This window comes from Macaca nemestrina, chromosome 7 (assembly GCF_043159975.1).
Source record: "Macaca nemestrina isolate mMacNem1 chromosome 7, mMacNem.hap1, whole genome shotgun sequence".
Lineage (NCBI taxonomy): Eukaryota > Metazoa > Chordata > Mammalia > Primates > Cercopithecidae > Macaca > Macaca nemestrina.
This window is the reverse complement of record NC_092131.1, coordinates 107,036,995-107,063,884: the sequence shown is the minus strand read 5'-3', so window position 1 is coordinate 107,063,884 and position 26,890 is coordinate 107,036,995. Positions and strand designations below refer to the sequence as shown.

Below are 26,890 nucleotides of genomic sequence, written 5' to 3'. Positions count from 1 at the left end.
TGGAGTCCCAGAAACTGCTGTGCCCAAACTCTGCAATCAGCAACATCGGCGCTAAAGAATGAGGAACTGGGGTGGGCAGGAGGAGACTCAAGTCCAGAGCAGAGGCTTTTCTCAAGTGGGAAGTAAATGAGGTCTCTATTTCTAGATTTTTGTGAGGCCACTGAGCTGAGCACGGGGCTGTGAGCCTATCTGCACATGGGCATAACCCAGGTTGCCCCTGGGAGGCTGTGAAATCACTGTCTTTGCAGAAGCCCAAGGCAACAGTGCTGCACACTGCACGTCCTCCTCACCGCGTACTTACTCAGGCACCTCCCCAAAGCCAGGTGCGGCCCGGGCTTCTGCTGCGAAGATTTTGCAGTACTCCCTACTCATGTTCTGGATCTTGCACCCCTGTGGATGAGGGAACCAAATATGGTCAGCAAAGAAATTCCCCAGTCCTCCACTGTGTCTACCCCTATTCTGTTAGGGAACCGAGAGGAGGATCCCAGCCCTGGGGGAGGAAGGGCTTACTCCTCCCTGCTCCCCACTCTGCACCTCATTTTCCTCTTTTGTATAACAAGTGGCTTTCGACTTCTTTTCAAACTGAGATTTTCAAAGTGATTTCCAAACTATTTTCAGGAGTTCTAATGATATGTGACAGTGCCCCAGAGACCACTCTGTGGAGAACCAGGAAGACGGTCCACCCCACCCACAGCACACCCCTTTCATCCCACATATAAACAAGGCTTCCATGAGAGATTATGTATGGAGCAGGGGGAAGGTTTCTGCTGTAAATACAGAGTTTGAAAACTATGGCCCAAGTTGTTTTGAAGCTCTCAAGCTCTCTGAGGCCAAGCATCTGAATTCTGGGCTGCATCTCAGGCCTTCCACAAGGTCCATCCTAGGAGCCTCCTAAGGTTGAGATTGAGATGCCTTCTGCCTTGATACTGGGCATCCCAACAGGACCTGGGCTGGGAAAGGGTAGGGGGTGAGTGAGTAAAGGGATGGGGCGTGAAGATGGGACATAGTACCTGGATGGTGACATCGTAGTTTCTGCCCACGAGAGAAGTCTCACTGCTGGGCCCAAACACAAGCAGGCTGGACACCTTGATGATGCACGTGCGGCCCGACTCGAAGATGGGTTCCAGTCCGTAGATGACCTTGGCCTGGGAGGCCTTCCGAAGGACACACCCATATCCACCCCCTCGGAGCTCCTCGCTTACCAGTCGCCCAAAGAGCTTGTCCCCCCAGCAGCCAGAGTCAGCCAGACCCTTAGCAAATACCATAGGGGTCATCTCAATCTCTTCTCCAACTGAAGGGGAACAGGAGAAATGTGGGACACCAGGAGCTCCTGTCTGACCAACGTGGGGCTTGCAGGGAAGGAAAAGGCCAGAAGAGCCTCCCACCCTGCCAACCTGCTGGGCTCACTTTCTGTTCACGCCTGCTCTTTGGGCACATTGAGTCCCTACCAGACTATGAGCTCCTTGGGGCAGAAACTCTACTTGATTCAACCCCTGCCATCTAGTGATACCCGTGTGGTATCCATCACATAACCCCTGCCTTCCACAAAGGATGCGTTTGTGGAAGGCAGGGGTTTTCTGTGGCAATAGCAATCAATACAGAATACCAGAATTACTTTGTTTTAGAATTCATTGTTTTGATTAGATGAATACATGACTCCATTTCAACCAACATGTTTGACTGAAACAAAAAGTTTGCAGGACAAATCCAGCAGCAGTGAGTGCCCAAATTGTGACTGTTAAATATAATTTCCCATTAAAGGGAAACTAGAGCTTTCTAAAGAAATGGTTGATTCCAGGTCTAGGCAGAAAGTGTACAGCAAGGACCTGAAATATCGTGTGAGACCAGAAAGCAAGAGAGCTAGCAAAAGCTATTAGAGACTTGGCAGAAGGACACAGGGGCCAACCTGAAGGGGCTCCCTTGGGCCAAAAAGGAAACAATCTTGGCAACAAAAATAATTACTGCAACATGTTGAATATATCACATATGTTAAAAATCCATGTATTCATAGTGGTGACCCAAAAAAAAAAAAAAATCCAATCTCCTCCCTCAAACAATAACCTCACTGGTCACCTATGGAAAATGGTAGGGCACCAACTCATTATTCTAGTAACTAAAGGGAAAAGAGCAAATATTTATCCTTCATTTCCTGTTGGAACTTATGTATTGAGATAACCAAATAATCATCCCCTTTTTACAGAAAAAAATCAGCTAATGAATGAAGAAGAAAAGATCAAATTAAACTATCTCCATGTTGCAACTGCTAATGAAATAATAGATTTAGGCAATAATCAGTGACTGCTAAAACCCCTAGATAACAATAGGGTTTGTATCAGATTGTTTTTAACTTTAAAATGGGATGAATCACACAGATACCACCGGAATGAACCAATTACCAATCTTAACATTACTAAAACGAAAACAATCTGACATTATGTGCCTCCAGATAGTATGCAAAAGGTATACACAGCACCTGTGAGTTATTCTTGCAAAAAAAAAAATCACACCTGAATCTGACCGAACGTCTAAATCTGATTACCAATTTAGAAGACGCATGTGCATGGGGGAGCATGTTAAATGGGAACACAATCAACAAAATCCAGAATGTTAGAAATTCTATACCAGTGACTTTAACAAATACATGGCAAAGGAAGAAAACAAATAAAGTAGAAGAAACTGTTAAATATTAAGAGAGACTTGGTAGCTGCATCAGCCAAAAGCAATGAGTGGTTCCTGATTCAAATAAACCAACGTATATGAGACATTTGGGGAAATCTGACTGGATGTTTGATGATATTAAATAATTATTATTTAGTTTTGAGGTTGAGGTTATATTTGATATTGATTAAACTTTATTTGATTACTAAACAAAAGTCACTAATTGGCACTTCGGGAGGCCAACGCAGGCGGATCCCTTGAGGTCAGGAGTTTGAGACCAGACTGGCAAACATGGTGAAACCTGTCTCTACTAAAAATACAAAAATGAGCTGAGTGTGGTGGTACACATCTGTAATCCCAGCTACTGGGGAGACTGAGGCACGAGAATTGCTTGAACCCAGGAAGCAGAGGTTGCAGTGAGCCAAGATCATGCCACTGCACTCCAGCCTGGGTGGCAGTGAGACTCCATCTCAAAACAAAGTCACTAGTTGGATAAATGAGTGATTAAAAGAGTGAGTGAATGAAGGAATTAATGCATTTGTTAGCAAGTACAGCTCTAAACATCTTTTCATCACTGGTTGCCTTCACAGTCCCAAGCCTTAGCCTGTCTCTTGCAGGAGCAGTACATATCCATCCCTATTTGAGCCCTTCAAATGTGTGTCAAACTTTGTGGGTATTTCATGATCACCAGGGAGTTTGCTGAAAATGCAATGTTCCTAGGTCCTTCCTAGGTCATTAAAGATGTCTGCAGTGCAGCAGGGACCAGGAAACTGCATTTCTAACAGGTTCCCTGTGTGAATCTAATGCTGGGGTCCACAGAGTACTGTGAGAAATCCTGGGTAGGAGCTGGCAGGACAAGACATGCCCTGGTGGCTGGTTCTGCCCTGGATCAAAGACTCTGACATGGACAAAGGGCACAAGGGTGAACTAACTCCGGTGCAGTGGCCCCCTTGGCCACTTCTTCCCCCACAACCTTCTGATACAGCAGTCCTCCTCTATCATCTCCCCAAGCCATATCCTAAACTAGGAGACAAAGGGGAGCAGTATGTGGATTGGGATCAGACTCCAAGCCCTTAAAGAGGGTCCTCCCTGCAGATGGCAGGGGTAGGACCACCCCACCTTCCCTGGGGGGCACCATACCTTCACCTTCTTCTCTGGAGATGAATCCTGACAACACTAGATACAGAAAAAGAAGAAAGCAGCGCCTTCAGGCTGCTGTGCCGAGAGAGTGCCTTCTCTCAAAGATGACGGCTGCCCACCCCCCAGGAGCCAGGCCAGGCTAAGACCCCGGGCCGCGGGGCACACTCACCCTCAGGGCTGAGGCAGAAGTCGGTGGAGGCCGAGCCGTGCTCGTTGTGGATGGTGCACCGATACACGCCGCAGTCTACGGGGGAGGCCTGCACGATGGCCAAGGCCGCCGGCCCCTCATCCCCTGCGCTGCAGATTGGAGAGCCTACTCATAAGGGCCATCACCATGGCATGGGGGCAGACTGTGGTCCTAAGCACCCTTGGAGCCCACTCTCAGAGGCTGCTGAGAACCCCAGCTCTGAGAACTCTGGGGAAGCAGCACAATTCCAGGGCCAAGAGCTGGTACTGAAGCCCACAGATCTGGTTTGCAGTCCTGACACTTACTAGCTGTGTGGCTTTGGACAAGTGGTTTAAAGAATGCTGAGCCTCCATTTTCTCATCTCTACTATGGAAATAAAAGGACCTCCCCTGGTTATTGTGAGGATTAATGAGGCGATAGGCTCAAAGCGCTAGGATAGTGCCCAACAGTATTACTGCAATCAGGGAGCCAGGTCAGGTGATGGTGGTATCGTTGGCTTACCTCCTGCCCACCTCGCCCACTGGGCACTGATCCTTGGCCCATGTCAAGACTGAGTCACTAAGAATGTTGAAAAACTGGCACCAGAGTTTCAGGCTACCGGAGGCATCAGGAAACTGCTCCACCCGAATCTTCCGGATGACCTGTGGGGCTGAGAGCAGGGTCCAGTCAAGAGGGGAACACCACCTCTCCTCTGGCCATATCCTTGCTTTCCTGGGTGTCCTTGGTGGGAAAGGCTGGGAGAAAACAGGATTCAAGTCTCCACGCAGACCTACCAAGGTGCCTCACAGCCCCCAGGTGCCTCCTGCCTATATCTCAGGCTTCTGCCCTGACCCCCAAAACACACATCTCAGCTAGACAGAAGCCCCTACTCCACCTTGACCCCAGGCTGGGAGGGGCTCCCAGCTGAGGACCCAGACAGCAGTTGAGACAGGAACTTCAGTTTGCATTCTAGGTCCCTAACTCTAGAAGCCTGCATTTGAATCCTGTCCCCACCATTCTGTAATCATGCGACAACTCTGTAAAGGGGGATTGGTGATGATGGAGAACTAGAACACTACTGAAGCCAGGCCCTGTGCTAAGCACTTTATCTATTCCATCCCATTTAAGCCTCACGCCATTGCAAAGGTGGTACTGTTATCTCCACTCTATGGAGTGGCAGAAGCAAAACAAGAACTAGGCCTTTCAGATTCCAAAGGCTGTGAGAGAAGGGTACCTTTACCAAGGTAATTTGTGAATCCTGAGGAGGGATATGCTATCTGTCATCGGGTGGTGCTGTTAGCAGCAGCAGCGGTGTGCTGTCCGTGGCTCCATGGCCGCCCTGTCCTGTGAAGTCATCCCCCGCCTCCCTCCCCATTGCTCACCTTTCAGCAGGTCTTTGGCTTTCCTGGGCTTGGCCAGTGTCTCCTGCTTGCCTTCATCCAGGGCCAGCTCTGTGTTCAGACCGCCAGCCTTGGGGCTGGGGCTGAGGTCTCCTGCCGCCAGCTCCTCCTCTGCCCGAGGCACCTCCAGCATGGTCGCCTTTCTGCCCTGCGTAGGGGAGCGTCTCTCCCGCCCTGGAGTCCCTGGGGACCCAGGCACCAGGCTTTTCCTGGGCCCCCGGGGGGAAACCGTGGGGCTCTCCCTTTCTTCAGGTGTGGTCACCTCCCCATCTCCTGCTGCTCTGACCTTAGGGAGAAATCTCTTCCTCCGGGCCCCTAGAGCCAGTTCCTCAGGTGTAGCTGCCGGGAGACCTGTCAGAGCCTCCCCGGGGAACTTCTCCTCTTGGGAGGGTTCCTGGGCTATGCTCTCTGTTGAGGGTCCCTGCCCAGGGACTGCCTGCCCACCTGCCTCCCCCAGCCGATCACCCGTGCTGCTCTCCTGAGAGGCCCCCAGGAGGCCAGGCCCCTCAAGGGAAACCTCTCCCTCACCCTCACTGGCTCCTTCTGAGGCCAGCCCAGGGCCCTCCTCGTCTACCACAATGGCAGGGACAGTGAGGGAGCTGGGACCAGGACCCCAGGAGCCTCGGGCAGCAGCAAGGGCCTGGCGGCCAGCCTGCACCTCGCGGTCCAGGAGGCCAGTGAGGCGGCGGGAGGTACAGGGGCTCAGTAGCAGGGTCTGTGCACTCTGCACCAGGTGGTTGTTCTCCACACGCTCCAGGATACGCCTCGATGTCCGGGGACTCAGCCCAGCCACTTCCACAGTGGGTGTCAGAGTGGCTGAGGGCGCCAGACCTCCGGTAGCTGCCCCGACCTGGGACTCTCCCCCTGCTCCACTCGTCTCTGTGCTGGACAGCTTTAACAGCAGAAGCAGGTAGTTCTTCAGGGAATCTATGAGGCCAGGGTCACAGCTCCGGGGACCTGGGGTCCGCCCCTCCACATCTGATACCTGGGCACAGGCCCCCTCATTGCTGGTGGCCATGGTTTCTGGTGGGTGACTCTGAGTGGGGGTCCCTGGCCCCAGGTGCAGTGTTGGGGCAGAACTCATCAGGGCCTGATCCTCAGAGGGCAGGAAGGCAGCTGAGCTCCTGTGCTGAGAAGTCAGGGTACTGCTCAGCCCCTCCTTTGGGCTAGCAGTCAGCCCAGTTCCAGGAAGAGAAGGCATTGTGGGTACCTCCTGGCTCAGGCCAGCTGGAGGACAGCCACCCTGATCCACACACGGCACTCCCCCTGGCTGCTCCTCCTCGGGGCACTGGAACGGGCTGTCCTCCTGCTTGGCCTCGACTGGCCCTGATGACTGTGGCCCTTGGCATCTCTCTCCTCCCACCTGCTCCACACTCCCTTCATGGGGCGGTTGTGCTGGGAGCATGAGGTTCCCTGACAGGGGACCCAGCACAGTTTGCTCATGGTTCCTGGAGGCTGTTACTGCTGCCTCCTCAGATCTGGGCAGGAAACCAGGTTTTTCTGGGATACAAGACCCTTCTGGGATCTGTGTAAAACATTCAATACTTGGAGGAGCTCTAGGACCCTCTGTAGGTGGGAGTTCGGGGGTTCTGGATGGTGGGCCAAGGCTGGTCACTGCCTCCTGCTTTGACTGACCTTCCGTGGCTGTGGGCGCACTCCCTGCTGACTGCATCCCCGTCTCTTCCTGCATCCTTCTGTCTTCCTGTGTGCCCTCATCTGCCTGGGCCTTCCTGTCTTCCTGTACCTTCTCACCTGCCTGTGCTGTTTCTAGCTGTGTCTCTGCCCTTCCCTGTGTCACCATGCCCTTCTGTGCACTCCTGTCTGACTGTGGCCTCTTACTTTCTTGTGTCCCAGCATACACCTGTGTGTTCCTATCTGCCCATGTCCTCTGGGCTATCTGTGTTCCGTCTCCCCTGGTCCTTCCATCCACCTGTATCTTCCCATCTGCCTGCACATTCTTCTTGCTTCCAGGTCTCTGGTTAGCAGATGTTCTCCCATCCTCCTGGGTTTCCATATCCATGGGTTCAAAGATACCTTGACTTCCAGAGGTGCTACAACCAATGGAAGCTACATCAGAGCTGCTGCTGGCTGACACAGTAGGAGCCATGGTTGTCTGGCATTCCAGGACCTGAGAACACGGGGACAAAAGCAAGGATTTAACTACATGGACATTCAGATCTCTTTCCAATCTGGCATCCCAGCCTCCTCTGACCTCATCCACAACTGCTCTGATGGGAATCTTGCTGCCTGGTTTCTCAGGTCTGCTGGAAGTTGGGAGGCAAAGACATGTGACAAATTCCCAAAGCCCCATCCATGCCCGCCTACCCTAATCTCTGATCTCAGTATCCGGACTGGGGAATATCTAGCATCCAGACCCAGCTCTTGCCCTTCCCACCTCTTCCTGAAGAAATCCTGCCTTTCCTGAAAGACGTTGCTCATGGCTTATTCCACCCCTCACCCCTACCATATGAAGGAGAATATCCTCTCCCCAGGGCTCCCAGAGCAGTCCTTCTCCTGTGGCACTACTTGCCTTGGATAGAATTATGGGTGAAGTGAGACAGTGCCAAAGGATGTCCCAATAATGGCCTCAATGTCCCGGCCTCCACCAGTAACACTGAGTGAGTGGTAATAATGGATGCCATCAAAGCAGAGAGGATTAAAGTAATTCTGAATGGCATCTATGCCAGGAAATTAATGAAACATTATAATGTTACCCTTTTGAACATGTATTTGCAAAGCACTATGCTAGGCCCCTGTACATGATATTATCCCACTTATTCCTCATACAGTATGAATACTTAGGAGAATCAGCCCCATTCTAGAGATAACAATGACAAGAAGGCATGCGATCTGTCCACCATCAGGTAGTCAGTAAGTGGCAGAGTTCAGATTTGCAGCTGGGTGTATTTCGCTCCAAATCCCATGCTCTTTGTTGTTATATCATACTGCCACCCACTTTTAAAGGACTTCCCGTCAAACATTGATTAACAGTGATTTGCGTTTAACAGTGATTTGCCTCTTTTCCTCCAAGATATCATCAAAACCACTAAAGTAAACATGAAATAAACAAAGCAAAATCCTTTGTTAGTGAACTGGAGGCAAATAAAACCTAGTCTCAAAAAACAAACAAAAGGATAACGTCTTCCAAAAGCCAACAGATGCAGACACTGGGAAGCTGAGGAGGAGCAAAGTGATATGGGGAAATAAACAGGGCCACAGCTCAGTGCGCAGGGAGTGGAGCTGTTCAGCAGGTCTCAAGACGCTGGCAAAATCACAGCTACTGTAGACAAAGGTCTCATCCCGTGGTTATAAACCCATAAGTCCACATGCAACAAGAGCTGCAGGTTCATGGAGGCCTGGGTGGAAACTGGCCGAAGACACGGGAGCTGAGCAGAGCAGACAAGGAGAAGAGATGGAATGGAGGAGGCAGATCTCAGAAAACACTGGCAACTACACTCCTGAAGAAACCTCTGGAAAATTGCTAAGCCAAGAACATTATGTTTTAGCATACAAAGACTAAAGGAATACTGTTCCCACAGGCCCTGCTTGAGGAAATCACCAGGGAACAAATGCAGTCAACCAAAAGATGATTGAGGAAACAACAGCAAAAGAGCTGACGATAAGCACTAAATATATTTCACTTACATTAACATATATATTGATGCATATTAACATATAACTGTAGAAGCAAGACTAAAATCAAGTGGGGTTTAGAATGGCAAATCAGAATGTCAATGTTCTATGCCCTGACGATACAGATACAACAGAGCCAGCATGAAAGTGGAAAGGGGAAGAAAATAACCAAGTGAAGTAACTTCCTTGACTGTGTCACCTGTAAGAGCCAGGCACCAAAGACATTACTCAAAGCTGAAAAACCAAGTAACAGAAATAGAGGATATTTACCTACATAAGGATAATCACTTAGAAATCAAACTTTAGGTTAATATGAGATAGAAAATGAATGAAAGCCGGGCACAGTGGCTCAAACCTGTAATCTCAGCACTTTGGGAGGCCAAGGCAGGCAGATCACCTGAGGTCAGGAGTTTGAGACCACCCTGGCTAACATAGTAAAACCCCGTTTCTACTAAAAATACAAAAAATTAGCCAGGCATGGTGGCATGCACCTGTAATCCCAGCTACTCTGAGGCTGAGGCAGGAGAATCGCTTGAACCCAGGAAGCAGAGGTTACAGTGAGCCAAGATTGCACCATTGCACTCCAGCTTGGGCAACAAGAGTGAAACTCTGGCCCATAAAAAAGAAGATGAATGAAGAAAATGCAGAGAAAAAGTGAAAACACTGTATCATTTTTCATCATAAAAAATTAGTAGAAACTGAGTGAACATATGAAATAATTAATGTTATTATATAAAACTGAAATTATAACATAAAAATATTTTTAAATATCAGAACCACACACAAAATCAAAGCAATCAGACACAAAATGAAAGACTTTTAAATATATATAATTAAAATGTATGTAAATTAAGTGTAGAATTTAAAGTTACTTTACTAAATTAGGAATTTTCTGTTTTTTAAATTTTTAATTTTTAAATTTATTTTATATTTTAAAATTAGAGATGGGGTCTTGCCATGTTGGCTAGGGTAGTTTCAAACTCCTGGCCTCAAGCAACGCTCCCACCTCAGCCTCTTAAAGTGCTAGGATTATAGGTGTGAGCTACTGCACCCAGCCTAAATTCAGAATTTTGAATGAATGGTATGGATGTGGGAAAAATTGGTTTGGCAAGTATCAGGAATAAGTCTGACTGAAGGATTTTTTTTTTCTGAGACAGGTTCTTGCCATCTTGCCCAGACTGGCATGCAGTGGCTATTCACAGGCAGGATTATAGCTTCAACCTATTGGGTTCAAGTTATCCTCCCACCTCAGCCTCCCAAATAGCTGGGACTACAGGCTGACTGAAGAATCTTTTTTTTTTTTTTTTTTTCTTTTGAGATGGAGTCTTGCTCTGTCATCCAGGCTGGAGTGCACTGGCATGATCTTGGCTGACTGGAACCTTTACCTCTTGGGTTCAAGCGATTCTCCTGCCTTAGCCTCGTGAATAGCTGGGATTACAGGTGTGTGCCACCACACCCAGCTAATTTTTGTATTTTTTAGTAGAGATGGGGTTTCGCTCTGTTGGCCAGGCTGGTCTTGAACTCCTGGCCTCAAATGATCCACCCGCCTCAGCCTCCAAAAGTGCTGGAATTATAGGCATGAGCCACTGCACCCGGCCTGACTGAAGAATCTTAATAAAGATGCTCTTCCAGCTTCTCTGACAACCAGATATTAACAGACAAAACTGCCTTGGTGCCAACAAACAGCAGTTAGTAATATACTACAGCCTCTTTTTTATCTTTTGATATTCTAGGATTAGAAAATGTTTAAAGACATAAGATCTATAAATCTACAAAGAAGGTGCAGACTGTGCATACAAGCCTGTTGCTGTTCACAAGACTCATGGAAATAGAACTTCTTGATGAAAGCTACCCTCACTCCGAACGCACTCTCAGCCAGATCAATCCCTCAGTTCTATTGAACCTACTTCTTTATCTCAATATCCATTTCCTTCATCTCCACTGCAAACTGCCTAATCGGAGCTGCCAACAATTCTGTCTTGCCTGGACTACTGTAAAGCCTTCTAATTGATATCCATGACTTTAGTCTTTGCCTCTGCTAAACTCTTTTCCTCACTGCAGCCCAAATGACCTTTCCAAAACACAAACCTGACTGTAACACTCCCCTCTTAAAAAACCTTTCAATGGCTTACCATCACTGACAGGATAAAGTCAAAAAACCCTAGCTTCAAAGAGCAAAAAGTTTAATCACACAGTAGCCCCTTCTTATTCATGGTTTTGCTTTCCATGGTTTCAGTTAACTGTGGCCAATCTTGGTCTGAAAATATTAAATGAAAAATTCCAGAAAGAAACAATTGATAAATTTTATAGGTCATTTCAAAGAGGCTGTGAAACCAAGAGCTCTTAATGCTGTGACCAAAGATGGAAGTTCTCTATAGGATGCCATGGCACTTGATAGTGGTATGTTTTCCTGTGGAGATTTAAGACTTAGGTGTTATATGACATAGTAATCCATGATTGTTGCCATGGGAGAGTTTTAAAGATTAACCAAAGTAAAAAGAAAAAACAAATTGTAAAATTTGCGCTGTTCTGAGCAGCATGATAAAATCTCATGCCATCCCACCTGGGATGTGAAACAACCCCTTGTCCAGTATAACCACAAGGTATACACTAGGCTGCCCGTTACCCATTAAGTAGCTGTCTTGTTACCAGATCAACCGTCCTGGTATCTCAGGGCTTGAGTGCAAGTAACCATTATTTTACTTAATAAATGGCCCCAAAGTGCAAGAGTAGTGATACCAGCATATTACTATAGCTGTTCTATTTTATGATTATGGTTGTTAATCTCTTATGGTGCCTAATTTATAAATTAAACTTTATCACAGGTGTGTATGTATAGGAAAAAACATAATATATGTAGGGTTTGGTACTATCCACAGGGTCAGGCATCTGCTGGGGATCTGGGAAAGTATCTTTTGTGGATAAGGTGGACTGCTGTACTCTCTTGGCCAGGGTTACAGGCATCGCACAGCCTCTACAGATGGCAATTTGGCATTATCTATTAAAACTAAAAATACTTATACTCTTTAACCCAAAAATTCCATTCCTAGGAATTTATCATACAGGTGTACCTTCATGTGCAGATGGACTTATATACAAGGATATTTACTGCAGCATTGTTTATGATAGCAATAGACTAGAAATCACCTAAATTCCAACAATACAGGACTGGTCCAATGAATTATGGTATATCTACATTCCAAATAAATAAAACAAATATCCAAATAAAAAAGCAAGGTAAAGGATAGAAAATATAATATGCAACCTTTGTGTGGAAAATACACAGACACACACACATATTTTCAAATGTTAAAGAAAACAGCTCTGAAAGGATGCCCAAAGAACCTGCTTTGGCAACTGCCTTCAGGAAGAGGACCTGAGCAGTGGGGACAGCAAAGTGGGGAGACTTAATATTCTCTATATATCTTTTGTACTTTTTGAATTTTATACCTTGTGCATGTGACATATAGTTAACAAAAATACAATTAAAAATGAAAGTATATATGGAAATCGACACTTGTGTGATCAGTGAGGCCGGTCCCTCAGCAAGAGTCCCAGATCTGTCTCTCCAGGTTCATCTCTTGGGTCCCTCCGCCCAACACTAACTTAACTGTACTGACAAATGTGCTATTTTGTAACTCTTTTATGTATTTTTTTCTGTGCCAGACATTCTCACCTTTCTCCTTGCCCTGCTGAAGGACTCCTTCTCATCCTTGAAGACCTCATTCAACTTTCTTTTCTTCTTTAAAGACTTCCTGAGTTCTCTCCTCTATCCCAAAAAACGTTAGTGGCCCCCATAGCAAATTTACCTAATTCCATCATTACACCCCCATTCTGTGTGGTAGTTATTTATTTCATGCATATGTCACCTGCTAATCTGTGAACTCTTCCCCTCTGAAGAGGGCCCAGTACAGGCCTAGGAGTTGGAAATCAATAAATACATGGTGGATGACTGAATATTCTCTGTACAATTCTACAAGGGCTGACCCCTCTTACTAAACATTATGATGGAGGGTGTGTGTGTGTGTGTGTGTGTGTGTGTGTGTGTGTACATCTATATCTGGAACTGTGTAAAGATATGAGAAGGAATGTCATATATTTCTTAAAAATAAAAATGGTGTGAGCAGAATGAACCTAGTTGGCTCTATGTAAGCTTTTTTACTACAAGTGATATTAGTAGGTTTAATTTGCCATCCTGTCTTATTCCCTCTTCCCTCATAAATTCTCAGATATTAAGGACTCAGTCTATGGCCAGGTATGGTTGCTCATGTCTAGAATCCCAGTGCTTTGGGAGGCCACTGTAGGAAAATTGCTTGAGGCCCAAAGTTCAAAACCAGCCTGGCAACACAGCAAAACCCTGTCTCTACAAAAACACAAAATACTTAGCCAGGTGTGATGGCATATGCCTGTAGTTCTAGCTACTCTGGAGGCTGAGGTGGGAGAATTGCTTGAGTCCAGGAGTTGGAGGCTGTAGTAAGCTATGATCACACCACTGCACTCCAGCCTGGGCAATAGAGTGAGACCCTGTCTCTTCAAATAAAAACATAAAAATAAAAAATAAAAAGTTTTTTTCACCTTTGCATCTTTCACAGTGCCAAACACATAAGGGAAAGAACAGGAAAGAACAACCGAATGAAAAGTAGTATGGTTTATAACCCTCTAAGGGGTCATGGCCCTGGAACGCTGGTTTGGGAGAGCATGGGACAAAACCAGGACCTTAACAGGGATGGGGCAGGGTAGTCACTTTTGCATAAGTTTGGTAGTTTGTAATTTTTAAATAATTGCTCTATTCCATATAAGTTGTTAAACTTATGTGTAGTTTTTCATAGTAGTCTTCTTTTTTTTTTACCCTGTCAATCCTTAGAGGGGCTGGAGTGATAGCCCCTCTTTCATTCTTAATACTTGTATTTTGTGTCTACTTTTTTTTTTTCTATGTAAGTCTTGCCAGAGGTTTATTGATATTATTTATCTTTTCAAATAATTAGCTTTGGGTTTATTTTCTCCACAGTTTCATTGTTTTCTGTTCTTTTCTATCTATTTGCTTTGGGTTTATTTTTTTCTCTTCTTTTTCTAGTTTTCTAAGGTAGCAACTCAAGTTATTGATATTTCAGATCTTTTTTCTTTTCTAATATAAACATTTTAATGCTATACATTTTCCTCAAGGCACTGATTTAGCAGCAGCCAACATTTTGGTATGTTGTATTTTCACTTTCATTCAATTTAAAATGTTTTCTAATTGGCCTTAGGACTTCTTTCTTGGCCCATAAAAGTATGTTCTTTAATTTAAAAGTGTTTAGAAATTTTTCTATTATCTTTCTGTCATTGATTTCTAGTTTAATTTCATTTTGATCAGAGTGCATACTTTGTATTATTTCAATTACTTCACATTTGTTAAGATTTATATTATGACCCAGGATATGATCTATTTTGGTGAATATTTTATATGCACTTGAAAAGAATGAGTATTCTGTTGTTACACAGAGTATTCTATATATGTCTATTAGACAGTTGGTTGATAGTGCCATTCAGTTCTTTTATATCCTTACTGATTTTCTATCTACTAGTTCTATTGATTACTGAGAGAGGAGTGTTAAAGTCTCCAACTATAATTATTGTTTTCTCTATTTCTCTTTTCAGTTCTGTCAGGTTTTGCTTTGTGTATTTTGAAGGTATGTTGTTAGGTGCATACATATTTTTTATTGTTATGTCTTCTTGAATTGACCCTTTTATCATTAGATAGTTCACTATTTTTCCCTTAGTAATTTTTTTTTTTTTTTTTTTTTGAGACAGAGTTTTGCTCTTGTTGCCCAGGCTGGAGTGCAATGGCATGATCTCAACTCAATGCAATCTCTGCCTCCTGGGTTCAAGTGATTCTCCTGCTTCAGCCTCCCAAATAGCTGGGATTACAGGCATGCGCCACCACACCTGGCTAATTTTTGTATTTTTAGTAGAGATGGGTTTTCTCCATGTTGGTCAGGCTGGTCTCAAACTCCCGACCTCAGGTGATCTGCCCGCCTTGGCCTCCCCAAGTGCTGGGATTGCAGGCGTGAGCCACTGTACCCAGCCAGTAATTTTCTTTCCCCAGAAGTCTACTCTGTCTGATACTAATATTGCCATTCCAGCTTTCATCTGATTAGTGTTTGCATGGTATATATTTTTCTATTATTTTACTTGTAACGGATCTATATCATTATATTTGAAGTGGATTTCTTATCAACAGCATCAAGTTGGGAAAGTTTTTCTGGTCCTGTCTCACAATCTGTCATTTAATTGATATGTTTAGACCATTTATATTTAATATAATTATTTATAGGTTTAGATTTTGCTCAATAATTTTATTATTTGTTTGCTATTTGTTTCCTCTGTTTTTCCTTCCTGTGTTTCCCTATTCTTGCCTCCTTTTAGATTAGAACATCTTTTAGTACTCCACTTTAACTTATATAGTGTGATTTTTACTATATCTCTTTGTATAGTATTTTTGTTGTTGCTCTAGGGCTTATAATATACATACTTAACTTTCCACAGTCTACTTAGAGTCAATATTTTACCACTTCAAGTGCCATACAGTAATCTCACCACCATATAGGTTTCTTTACCCTATACCCCTTTATGTTATATTTGTCTTATATATTACATTTGCATGCATTAAAAAACCTCCAGCAGATAATGTATTTTTTTTTAACTTTTTACCTTCAAACATATTTTAAAGAAATCAAGATGAAATGATCTATTATATTTATCAGGATATTTACCATTTCCATTGCCCTTCCTTCATTCTTGATGTTTCAGGTTTCCTTCCTTCTGGTATTATTTCCTTTCTGTATGAAAAATTTACTTTAGCAATCCTTTTTTTTTTTTTTTTTTTTTTTGAGACCAAGTCTGGCTCTATCACCCAGGCTGGAATGCAGTGGTACAATCTCAGTTCACTGCAACCTCAGCCTCCTGGGTTCAAGTGATTCTCTTGCCTGAGCCTCCTAAGTAGCTGGGATTATAGGTGCTCCCCACCACACCTGGCAAATTTTTTTTGTATTTTTAGTAGAGAAGAGGTTTCACCATGTTGGCCAGGCTGATCTCGAACTCATGACCTCAGGTGAGTCTGTCTCAGCCTCCCAAAATGCTGGGATTACAGGCATGAGCCACAGCTCCCAGACTAGCAATTCTTCTAGAACAGGTCTGCTGACAATGTAGTCTCTTGTTTTTTCCATTATCTGAGAATGTCTTTATTTCACTTTCAATACTTCAAGATATTTTTGCTAAATGTAGAATTATAGGTTGAAAGTTCTTTTTTTTTCAGCATTAAAAAAATATGTCGTTCCACTTCCTTTTGGCCTCCATTGTTTCTGATGAGAAATCTGCAGTCATTCAAATCATTGCTCCCCTATAAATAATGTATTACATTTCTCTGGCTACTTCCAAGAATTTTTCATTGTCTTTACTTTCCAACAGTTTGGCTATGAGGTTTCTGGATGTGGAATTCTATGGGCTTTTCCTGTTTAGGGTTTGCTGAACTTCTTGATCTATAGGTTTGTGACTTTTGCCAAATTTTGAAAGTTTTCAGCCATTATTCCTTTACGTATTTTTTTTTCCGCACCACTGTTCTTTCTCTTTCTGATTATCCAGTGACACAAGTGTTAGACTTTTTGATACTGCACCACAAGTCTCTGAGGCTCTGTTCATTGATTTTTCTGATTCTCTCTCTCTCTCTCTCCCCCTCTCTCTCCCTCCCTTCCTCTCTCTCTCTCTGTGTGTGGGCTTATGTGTTCAGATTGAATAATTTCTATTGCTTTAACTTCAAGTTCACTGACTTTTCCCTGTCATCTATCATTCTGTTGTTGTGCTCAACCAGTGAGTCTTTTTATTCAGTTATTGTAATTTTCAGTTCTAAAATTGATATTTGGGGCTAAGGTGGGTGGATCACCTGAGGTCAGGAGTTCAAGACCAGCCTGGCCAACACAGTAAAACCCCATCTGTACTAAAAATACAAAATTAGCCAAGTGTAGTGGCACACATCTGTAATCCCAACTACTCCCTCAGGAGGCTGAGGCAGGAGAATCTCTTGAACCCAGGAGGTGGAGGTTGCAGTGAACTGAGATCATGCCACTGCAGTGTGCCAGGCATTCCAGCCTGGGCAACAAGAGCAAAACTCTGTCTCAAAAAAATAAAAAATAAAAATAAAATAAAATTGATATTTGGTTCTTCATATCTTTTACCTCTTCTTCTTTTTTTTTTTTTTTCTTTTGAGACAGGGTCTCACTTTGTCCAGGCTGGAGTGCAGTGGTGTGATCTTGGCTCACTGCAACCTCAACATTCTAGGCTCAAGTGATCCTCCCACCTCAGCCCTGCAAATAGTTCAGCCTACATGCACATGCCACCACACCCAGCTAATTTTTTTGTATTTTTTGTAAAGACAGGGTTTTGCCATGTTCCCCAGGCTAGTCTTTTACCTCTTTGCTGAGACTTTCTATCTTTCCATTTGTTTCCAGAGTATTTACCCTTACTTGCCACATTTTTATAGTAAAGTCAGATGATTTTAAAGTCAGATGATTCTAACATCTGTGTCACTGTGGCATTGGTACTCTTTGATTGTCTTTCCATGCAAGTGGAGATTTTCATGATTTTTCATATGCCATATAACTTTTATTGTATTTGGATATTTTAAATATTACAAGACTCTGATTCTTGTTTAAATCTTATGGAGAGTATTAACATCTTTGTCTTGGAAGGCAATCTCCCTAGTTGTGTTCAGGCTACAAATTTCATTCAGGCCTCTGAGGTTAGAGCTTCAATCTCGGTTATATTTTCCAAGCCTTTCTGGTGCTATTTGGGGTTTTCTTATTGTTGTTGTCTTGTTTTTGAGATGAAGCTTTACTCTGTCACCCAGGCTGGAGTGTAATGGCACAATCTCAGCTCACTGCAACCTCTGCCTCCCAGGTTCCTGGGTTCAAGCAATTCTCCCACCTCAGCCTCCCAAGTAGGTAGGACTACAGGCATGTGCCACCATGCCTGGCTAATTTTTTGTATTTTTAGTAGAGAAAGTGTTTCACTATGTTAGCCACGCTGGTCTCGAACTCCTGACCTCAAGTGATCTGCCTGCCTCGGCTTCCCAAAGTGCTGGGATTACAGGCATGAGCCACCACACCCAGCCTGCAGGGCTATTTGGATCCGCCATGTGTGTGTGCCACCCAGTGGCCAGTGTGGGACTTGAATGATGGTTCATTAGTGTTTTTATTCTCAAAGTTTTTTATTCTCCAAGTATTTCATTCTCAAAGTTTTTCATATGCTCTTCAGAATCAGATCCATGCAGGAACAACTTGGGAATGAGCCCAGAAATGTAAAAAGAGTTTATAAACCCAGAGGTCATTAATGATTCTCAGAGGTCATTTTCCCAAGCTTTTCCCTCTCCATAGTTTCCCCCATAGGGCCCCCTTTTTCAGTCCTCTGGCCAAATAGCTGGAGCTTCTTTTACCCCTCTCTGCCACATACTTTCACACATGAGTGTGTGATCTGCACCAAGGAAGAGACCCAGGAGAAAAAAAAAAGGAACAGGGGCTTGTCCCACTCTTAGGATCACAGCTCCTCTGAATGGAGAGGGAAGATTCTCTTCTCTCAAAGTTTTAGGCGCCTGTGGCCTCTACTGCTACCACTGTCACTGCCAAGAAATCTCTTTTCCATTCCTGAAGCCTGATCTAGAGAGCTTCTGGAGCTCTCTCTGCCCATATTAATGTTTACATCTGGGTTTCAGACAGCATTAAGACTAGGCCAGGAAATGCCAGAAGGGGAAAAAAAAAAAAATAGTAAACACTGTAGGTTCAGTGGTACTTTGAGTTCTGGTCTTCATCCCCAATCTGTCCGTGACTATTTGCTTTTCAAAGTCGTCAAGTGGGTGTATCATACATTTTGCCTACATTTTTGGCTGCATTCAGTGGGGGATACAGAATGGAGTGTATTTACTCCATCTTATCCAGAAATGAAACTGCCATAACTATAATAAATAATATTAGTTATTGTATTTTTCAATTCCAGAATTCTAATGATTCTTTTTTTTTTTTTTTTTTTTTTTTGAGACGAGTCTCACTCTGTTGCCTAGGCTGAAGTGCAGTGGCGTGATCCCAGCTCACTGCAACCTCTGCCTCCTGGGTTCGAGCGATTCTCCTGCCTCAGCCTCCTGAGTAGCTGGGATTACAGACATGCATCACCACACCCAGCTAATTTTTGTATTCTTAGCAGAGACAGGTTTCGCCATGTTGGCCAGGCTAGTCTCGAACTCCCGACCTCAGGTGATCCACCTGCCTCAGTCTCCCAAAGTGCTGGGATTACAGGTGTGAGTCACTGCGCTTGGCCTTTTCCACTTTTTATAGTTTCTAGGTATTTGGTGAAATTTGCAATCTTATCTTTTATCTCCTTCAATATATGAAGGAGGTAAACTAATTTTAATTTTACAATTCACGTCTAATAATTCCAAAAGTTGGAAACCTATGGGGCAATTTCTTTCTTTTCTTTTCTTTTGTTTTTTGAGATGGAATCTCACTGTCACCAAGGCTGGAGTGCAGTAGCACAATCTCAGTTCACTGCAACCTCTGCTTCCCAGGTTTAAGTGATTTTCGTGCCTCAGCCTCCCAAGTAGTTGAGATTACAGGCATGTGCCACCATACCTGGCTAATTTTTGTTTTTTGTTTTTTGGGTTTTTTTGAGATGGAGCCTCACTCTGTCACCCAGGCTGGAGTGCAGTGGCGCAATCTCAGCTCACTGCAACCTCCGTCTCCCAGGTTCAAGCAATTCTCTGCCTCAGCCTTCCAAGTAGCTGGAATTACAGGCACCCGCCACCACGCCCAGCTAATTTTTGTATTTTTAGTAGAGACAGGGTTTCACCATCTTGGCCACACTGGTCTTGAACTCCTGACCTTGTTATCCACCTACCCCAGCCTCCCAAAGTGTTGGGATTACAGGCGTCAGCCACCATGCCTGGCCTAATTCTTGTATTTTTAGTAGAGACAGGGTTTCACCACATTGGCCAGGCTGGTCTCGAACTCCTGGCTTCAAGTGATCCGCCCATCTCAGCCTCCTAAAGTACTGAGATTACAAGCATGAGCCAGTGTGCCCAGCAACCTGTGGGCCAATTTCTATCTTCTGTGGACTTATCTTCATTTCTTGCTGAATATTACATTTGAAATACTTTTTTAAAATAATTTGAGGCTTAAGATGATGCTGTCATCCCCAGATATGATTTTTGTTTGCTTCTGCCAGGTGCCTGAGGGCACTAAGTATCTTGAACCACCTAATTCTAATTTCAGGGATTGAGATATTTCTTACCACATGACTTGGAGCTCATCAATACCTCAATACTGTGAGAGTAATTTACTTGATTCCCCTTTCTCCTAGGGTACAAACCTTCAGGGTCCCAACCCAAAACCCAGGGGGCTTACAAGGGCTCCCACTCTTGAGACCATGGGCTCTAATTTTTGTCTCCTTAGTCTCATGAGACTATCTAAACTATTGCTCAGTCTCTCATTCTCCTCTTCTGGCATAAGAAATACCTCCCAGGACAAAAGCTGTGTCAAATGCTGGGACTACTATTCTAGATTTCTATCTCCTCCCAGATCCTGGCCCAGTAATTCTTCGCTTTGTCAGCTCTCCAGTGCCTTCAAGCAGATATTTTTATATTTTGCCTAGCTTTTCTAGCTGTCCTCAGTAGTTGAATTATCTAACCCAGCACTACCAGAAGCTGATATTGAATAACTGTTAGTTCTCTTCCTTTTCTGTGTCACTCCTGGCCTTAGATAATGTTACAATTGGTGCTAAACAAACCAAAGCAGTACACAAGACATAGAAAGGAAGAAAAAATGTTGAGAAGCTTTCAATGCATTTAGGTATCAAAATTAGGATAGGATGGTTTTACATTCCCTCTCTAGCCCACAATCTCACCTTTGTTTCATGCTGTTCATCCTTCCCAGAATGTCTTCCTTTTTCTCTTTCAGCTAATTCCTTTCCACCTGAGAATATTATCTTTTATATTTTAAAATTATATTAATTTTTTTTAATATGGAATTTCCCATAATAAATCTATACATGATGCCAACCAGTCTGGCCTCTTTCTAGATGCCTTCACTGGTGACTCCAGACCACACCGTTCTCCCTCTCTGAAAGTCCTCTGTTGTCATCATTCACCACATCCTCTTTGCACTTCTTTCTAGTGAGTCCAGTCCCCTCAATTCAGTAGATAATTCTTCAAGGCAAGGATCATGTCTCTCCTCAATCTCCCTCAATTCAACAGCTCTCAAAAGATATTTATATCCATGTCCTCCCTGAAAACTAAAGAGCCCTGATTGTGAGAGGAGAGTTCCCATGCCTTTGGAAGATCATCCTCAGGACCTTCAAGGCTTCTCAAAAAGAGACACTTAGGTCTCAAAGCATTCAGCAGGGCTCTCCCACACCTACATGGTCCTCTCCAAGGATTTTGGCAGATGGTGCATTCTACCATGTTCCCCTATGTACCTCAGCTCCAGAGATCTGAGGCAGTCCCAGAAAAAAAAATCTCATAAAAAGCAGACTTTGAAGGCACTGAAGGCTAGTTTCCATTCATCAGCTACCTCCTGCCCAGAGAGAGAGCTGTGTGAACAGCATGCCTGGGCTGGAGGAGAAGCAGACATTCTTAACAACTCAAGATGCCCCAGCTCTACCATCTGTTCCTCATCCATACCCATGAGAGACGCCTAACTCGAGCTTCCAGAGGTACCCCTATTCCCAGGAAAGAAAATCAAGACAGAGTAAGAGGGCACTGGCATAATATCCCAGAAACAGGGACCCTGAAAGTAACGAATCCTAACAAGAGACACGCTGGGCTCAAATGAATTAAAAAACAAACAGAACTTAAAAAGAGAGATGAGAAAGAAGATTTGGATCATGGAAATAGAGACTGTGGTCCCAAATGAGAAGGCTAAATACTAAGGTATTGGTTCTTCCAAAGTTTTACTAAAAGCCCATTCAAAATACAAATATGCCTTTAGTTATCCACAAAAGGATCTAACAGGCTTTATAATCTTGTTAAATGTAATTCATGACTATTTAAAAAATGGTGAACAAAAAATTATAAAGTAAAAAACAATGGTATCTAGGAGTTTGGAGAATTTCAAACAATGATTCTATAGTTTTCCTAGAGGAATAAACAAGAGATAATAGTTAAGAAAAAATTTTAAAGGAGTGTAAGAGAAGAACTTGCCCTGCCAGAAAGCAAACCTGTAAAAATTCAAACAAGATTGTCTTATAAAAAATCAACACACAGATGAATGCATTATGACAGATGTATATGTAGGAATTAAAATTGGCTCTAGTATGTATAAGAATTAGTGTATCAGGAAAGAAAAACTAAATAATAGATATGGTTTGAATATTCCACAAATAATGTTGAGGAAAATTACCTATTAGTCAAAAATCAAGCCAGAGACTGATGCTATATTATACACCCAAATACTTTTCAGATTAACTTAAAAATCAAATGAAAGAATTCAAACAACAAAAATTAGCAAAAATACAGATTACTACTTAATCTAAGACCAGGGAAGGAAAGCATAAAAACTATGAAAAAAAGGTTAAAATATTTGTACTATACCATCTTATATAGTCATTAAAAATAAAGTTCTTTTGAAGATTTTTTAGAAATCATGGCAAATGCTCATGAAATGATGAGAAGAAAGCAGGATACTCATGCCTTTAATCCTAGCACTTTGGGAGGCTAAGGCAGATCATGAGGTCAGGAGTTCAAGACCAGCCTGGCCAAAAAGGGTGAAACCCCGTCTCTACTAAAAATACAAAAATTAGCCAGGCATGGTGGTATATGCCTATAATCCCAGCTACTAAGGGGCTGAGGTGGGAGAATCACTTGAACCCAGGAGGTTGAGGTTGCAGTGAGCTGAGATCATGCCACTGTACTCCAGCCTGGGCTACAGAGCAAGACTCCATCTAAAAAAAACAAAAAAAGAAGAAGAAAGAAAGAAAGCAGGATATAAAACTGGATCAGAAAAAATGCATATTAAATGCTTAAAAAGGCCAGCGCACTGGCTCACACCTGTAATTCCAGCACTTTGGGAGGCTGAGGCGGGCAGATCACCTGAGGTCGGGAGTTTGAGACCAGCGTGGCCAACATGGTGAAACCCCGTCTTTACTAAAAATGCAAAAAATTACTCAAGCGTGGTGGCAGGCGCCTCTAATCCCAGCTACTCTGGAGGCTGAGGCAGGAGAATCGCTTGAACCCGGGAAGCGGAGGTTGCAGTGAGCCGAGACCACGCAGACTCCAGAGACAGAGCGAGACTCTGTCTCAAAAAAAAACACAAAAACAAAAGTGTAAAAACCTACATAAACTACATATACACATAAAAAGATTGGTAGATACACCAAGATGTCCCTTCATCTCTTGGGTGATAATCATCTCTGGATGGTAGATAATAGGTGGATTTTTACTTTCTTTTTTCTTTCTTTATTTCTTCTTTTTTGAGATGGAGTTTTGCTCTTGTTGCCCAGGCTGGAGTGCAATGGTGCAATCTCAGCAACCTCTGCCTCCTGGGTTCAAGTGATTCTCCTGCCTCAGCCTCCTGAGTAGCTGGGATTACAGGCACCCACCACCACCCCCAACTTAAATTTTGCTTGTATTTTTTTTAGTAGAGATGGGGTTTCACCATGTTGGCCAAGCTGGTCTTGAACTCCTGACCTAGGTGATCTACCCACCTTGGCTTCCCAAAGTGCTGGGATGACAGGCATCATTGTGCCTGGCCTTTACTTTCTACTTCAAGTTTTCAGTTTCCTCCATATTTTCTACTATGACCATTTTTTTAATAATAAAAATATAACTTTTTTTTCAAAAAAATTTGGCAGGATTAGAGTATGAAAAAACAGACCAGGCTGTTTTATCACACTTGTAATAGCAGCACTTTGGGAGGCCAAGGTGAGAGGATCACTGGAGCCCAGGAGTTCGAGACCAGCTTGGGCAACATGACAACACCCTGTCTCTACACAAAATTTTTTAAAAAAGAAAAAAATAGCCAGGCATGGCAGCACACGCCTGTAGTCTCAGGCACGGAACCTGGGAGGCTAAGGCAGGAGAATCGCTTGAGCCCAGGAGGTTGAGACTGCAGTGAGCCATGATCGCACCAAGGCACTCCAGCCTGGGTGACAAACAAAGCAAGTTCCTGTCCCAAATAAAAAAAAAATCAAATTCATCCACTAAAAAGCAACAGCTTAAAAGTATACATACATAGATGTTAAACGTGTTTCACATGTATGACCTATTTAACAATTTTTTTAAGTTAAAAAAAAAAAGGGTTTTGGCTTTGTTCTGTGCCTGTGGGTGGTTTTTTTTTTTTTTTTTTTTTTTTAAAGACAGAGTCTCTGTAGCCCAGACTAGAGTGCAGTGGCGCAGTCTCGGTTTACTGCAACCTCCGCCTCCCAGGTTCTAGCAATTCTCCTGACTCAGCCACCCAAGTGGCCAGAATTACAGGCACAAGCCACCACACCCGGCTAATTTTTTGTATTTTTAGTAAAGATGGGGTTTCACCATGTTGGCCAAGCTGGTTTCAAACTCCTAATCCCAAGTGATGAACCTGCTTCGGCCTTCCAAAGTGCTGGGATTACAGGCGTGAGCCACCACGCCCGGCCTAACCATGAGGTTTTTGTAGGAGCAGTGGAACCAACACAGACAACCTCTCAGGTACCACACTGCCTGAGCCCCTCCTCCTACCTTTGAGAGGCAAGGAAGAGGGGGCTGGTACTTCCTCTGGCCCTACCAGGAGGATGCCACCATCTGGTATGGGGTTCCTCACCCTTTAGGCAGAGAAGCTAGATTTGCACACTAACTTGGCCAACAGCCTGGTCCCTTCCTAAATGAGCTATGAGGGCCTATGAGAGCCATCTCTTCCAAAAGGCCCTGCTGTCCAGCCTGTGGGCTGTCAGGCATCTGCAGCAGCCCTACAAAGCCTTCCCTGGGCCACTGTGAACTTACCACTCCATTGGCCAAAACTACATGAGACCAGGCATGAGGGGGGCAAGAGTCAGGAACAGGTTCCAGAAAGTCTAGTTTGAAGTCTCTGAGGTTTGTTCCACTCCAAAGCCCTCTGAACTACTGTTCCTACAGTCTGACCTTAGCACCCATGAAATAAAACCATTTCCCATGGTCACCCTTGAAACTAGTCTTTCTCTCCTTCCCGCCATGAAAGTTCTCTCCGTGGGAAAGCCCCTCCTGTTCTCCACAAAGCATCCTTTCCCCTTTGCTCTCTGCGAGGTGCTGTATCAGCTTGTCCCTCATGTGCTTCCCTTCACTGCTCCGAGAAACCACCTGTCCTCTGTCCCTATCCCTGGGAAACACTGCTTTCCTCCTGTTCCCCCATGAAGCCATTCCCGGATCCATAACTCCTGCTTCCTCTACCCCAAGAAATAGTTTCATCTTAGTTCTCACCAAAACCAGAGGCTGTCTCCACTTAAGGTTATCAGATTTAGCAAAAAGAAATACTGCGCTGGGCATGGTGGCTCATGCCTGTAATCCCAACATTTTGGGAGGCTGAGGTGGGCAGATCACTTGAGATCAGGAGTTCGAGATCAGCCTGGCCAACATGGCAAAAACCCATCTCTACTAAAAATACAAAAATTAGCCAGGCGTGGTGCCTCATACCTTTAATTCCAACTACTTGGAAGGCTGAGACACAAGAATCGCTTGAACCCGGGAGTTGGAGGCCGCAGTGAGCTGAGATCGCATCACTGTACTGCGTTCCAGCCTGGGCAACTCCATCTCAAAAAACAAACAAAAAACAAACAAAAAAACCAAAGAAAGAAATACTAGACACCCAGTTAAATTGGGATTTCAAATAAATAACCAGTATTTCTCAGTGTAAATATGTTCCATCTATTTTATCCACCCCAGCTCCACTCTTGAAATATTTCTCCTTCTGTCACTCATAAGAAACACTGTCTTCTTTCTGTTCCACTATAAAACACTCTGTCTCCCAAAACCTCTGTGAAATAATGCCCTCTAAGCCCCTGAAACATGAAGCAATAACCAAAAGGGACAAATTGTTTCTTTCCTGCCCTCTCAATCCCGCCCCTCAAGCTCCTTAATGCTGCCACCCATTGCCTCTTTGGGGAGTGGACACTCCACTACCTCTGTCTCCACACAAAACATCATCTTTTCTCTGTGGGCTACCTGTTCCCTAGAAGGTGATGGCACTCCTGTTATCAAGTAAAACACTTTTCTTCTGTTTCACACCATAGTCGTATCTGATCCCAGCTGCCACTTACTTAGTTCTTAGTGGGCACCAGATTCTTACAGCAGCCCTATGAAGTAGGTATTATTATTATTATTATTCCAGTTTTACAACTGGCTCTAGATCACACCATGTTAAGGCAGTCAGATTTGCTTATAGGTATGCCTGACTTCAGAACCTTAGATAAACCCACATTTAACCAGCATTTCCTGGACATTCAGCTTTGTTAAAAATCTCATGAGCAGCCAAGTTGCCACCACCTGCTGTACACTAGAGCACACACCTGCTCCTCCATCTCCCCCATGAAACACTGTTGCCTCAGCAAAGCCCACAGAAAGCTCTCCACTGACCCCCTTTCCCACCCCAGAGAATACTATCTTCTTCCATCTCCCTCCAGGGCACAGTCCCCTTGGCTGTGAACTCCTACACTCCCAGAAGAGGGTCACAGGCAGGCTGTGCTGCCCACATGCCTGGCATCAGGAAACGGGCTGGGGCGAAGGGCATGCCTGCGGTCCCTGTAGCTGGCACCCCAGTCCCTCCCCACCCCTTTCTATAAATAGCCCACCGCTCACTGGCTGCTGGAGCAGTTGCAGCAAGTTTCCATGAGGTCAGCTTCCCAGAGCAGCCTCCAGGCACCCAACACCCACACT

The 26,890-nt window shown here is 44.2% G+C and overlaps 1 protein-coding gene, 1 long non-coding RNA gene and 1 pseudogene across 6 annotated transcripts in view; 1 reads left to right on the top strand and 2 right to left on the bottom strand.

Annotated features, from left to right (window-relative positions):
* The window catches only part of LOC105464710 (alpha kinase 3), a 57,862-nt gene that overhangs the window by 7,124 nt on the left and 23,848 nt on the right, over nt 1–26,890 (bottom strand). For all 5 annotated transcript variants that reach the window (XM_071100772.1, XM_024787625.2, XM_071100773.1 and 2 more), the window contains 6 exons: nt 5,347–7,492; nt 4,487–4,634; nt 3,968–4,095; nt 3,799–3,834; nt 1,011–1,291; nt 302–390 (listed from right to left, as the gene is read on the bottom strand). In XM_071100772.1, coding sequence (XP_070956873.1) covers nt 302–390; nt 1,011–1,291; nt 3,799–3,834; nt 3,968–4,095; nt 4,487–4,634; nt 5,347–7,492 — 2,828 coding nt within the window. The remainder of the gene's footprint in view (nt 1–301; nt 391–1,010; nt 1,292–3,798; nt 3,835–3,967; nt 4,096–4,486; nt 4,635–5,346; nt 7,493–26,890) is intronic.
* LOC112423648 (small nucleolar RNA SNORA25) lies at nt 11,306–11,423 on the top strand (annotated as a pseudogene).
* LOC139364397 (uncharacterized) lies at nt 12,608–26,887 on the bottom strand. The gene is made up of 2 exons (XR_011626228.1): nt 20,920–26,887; nt 12,608–15,815 (listed from the first exon to the last, which is right to left on the bottom strand). It is a non-coding gene; the product is annotated as an uncharacterized lncRNA (long non-coding RNA).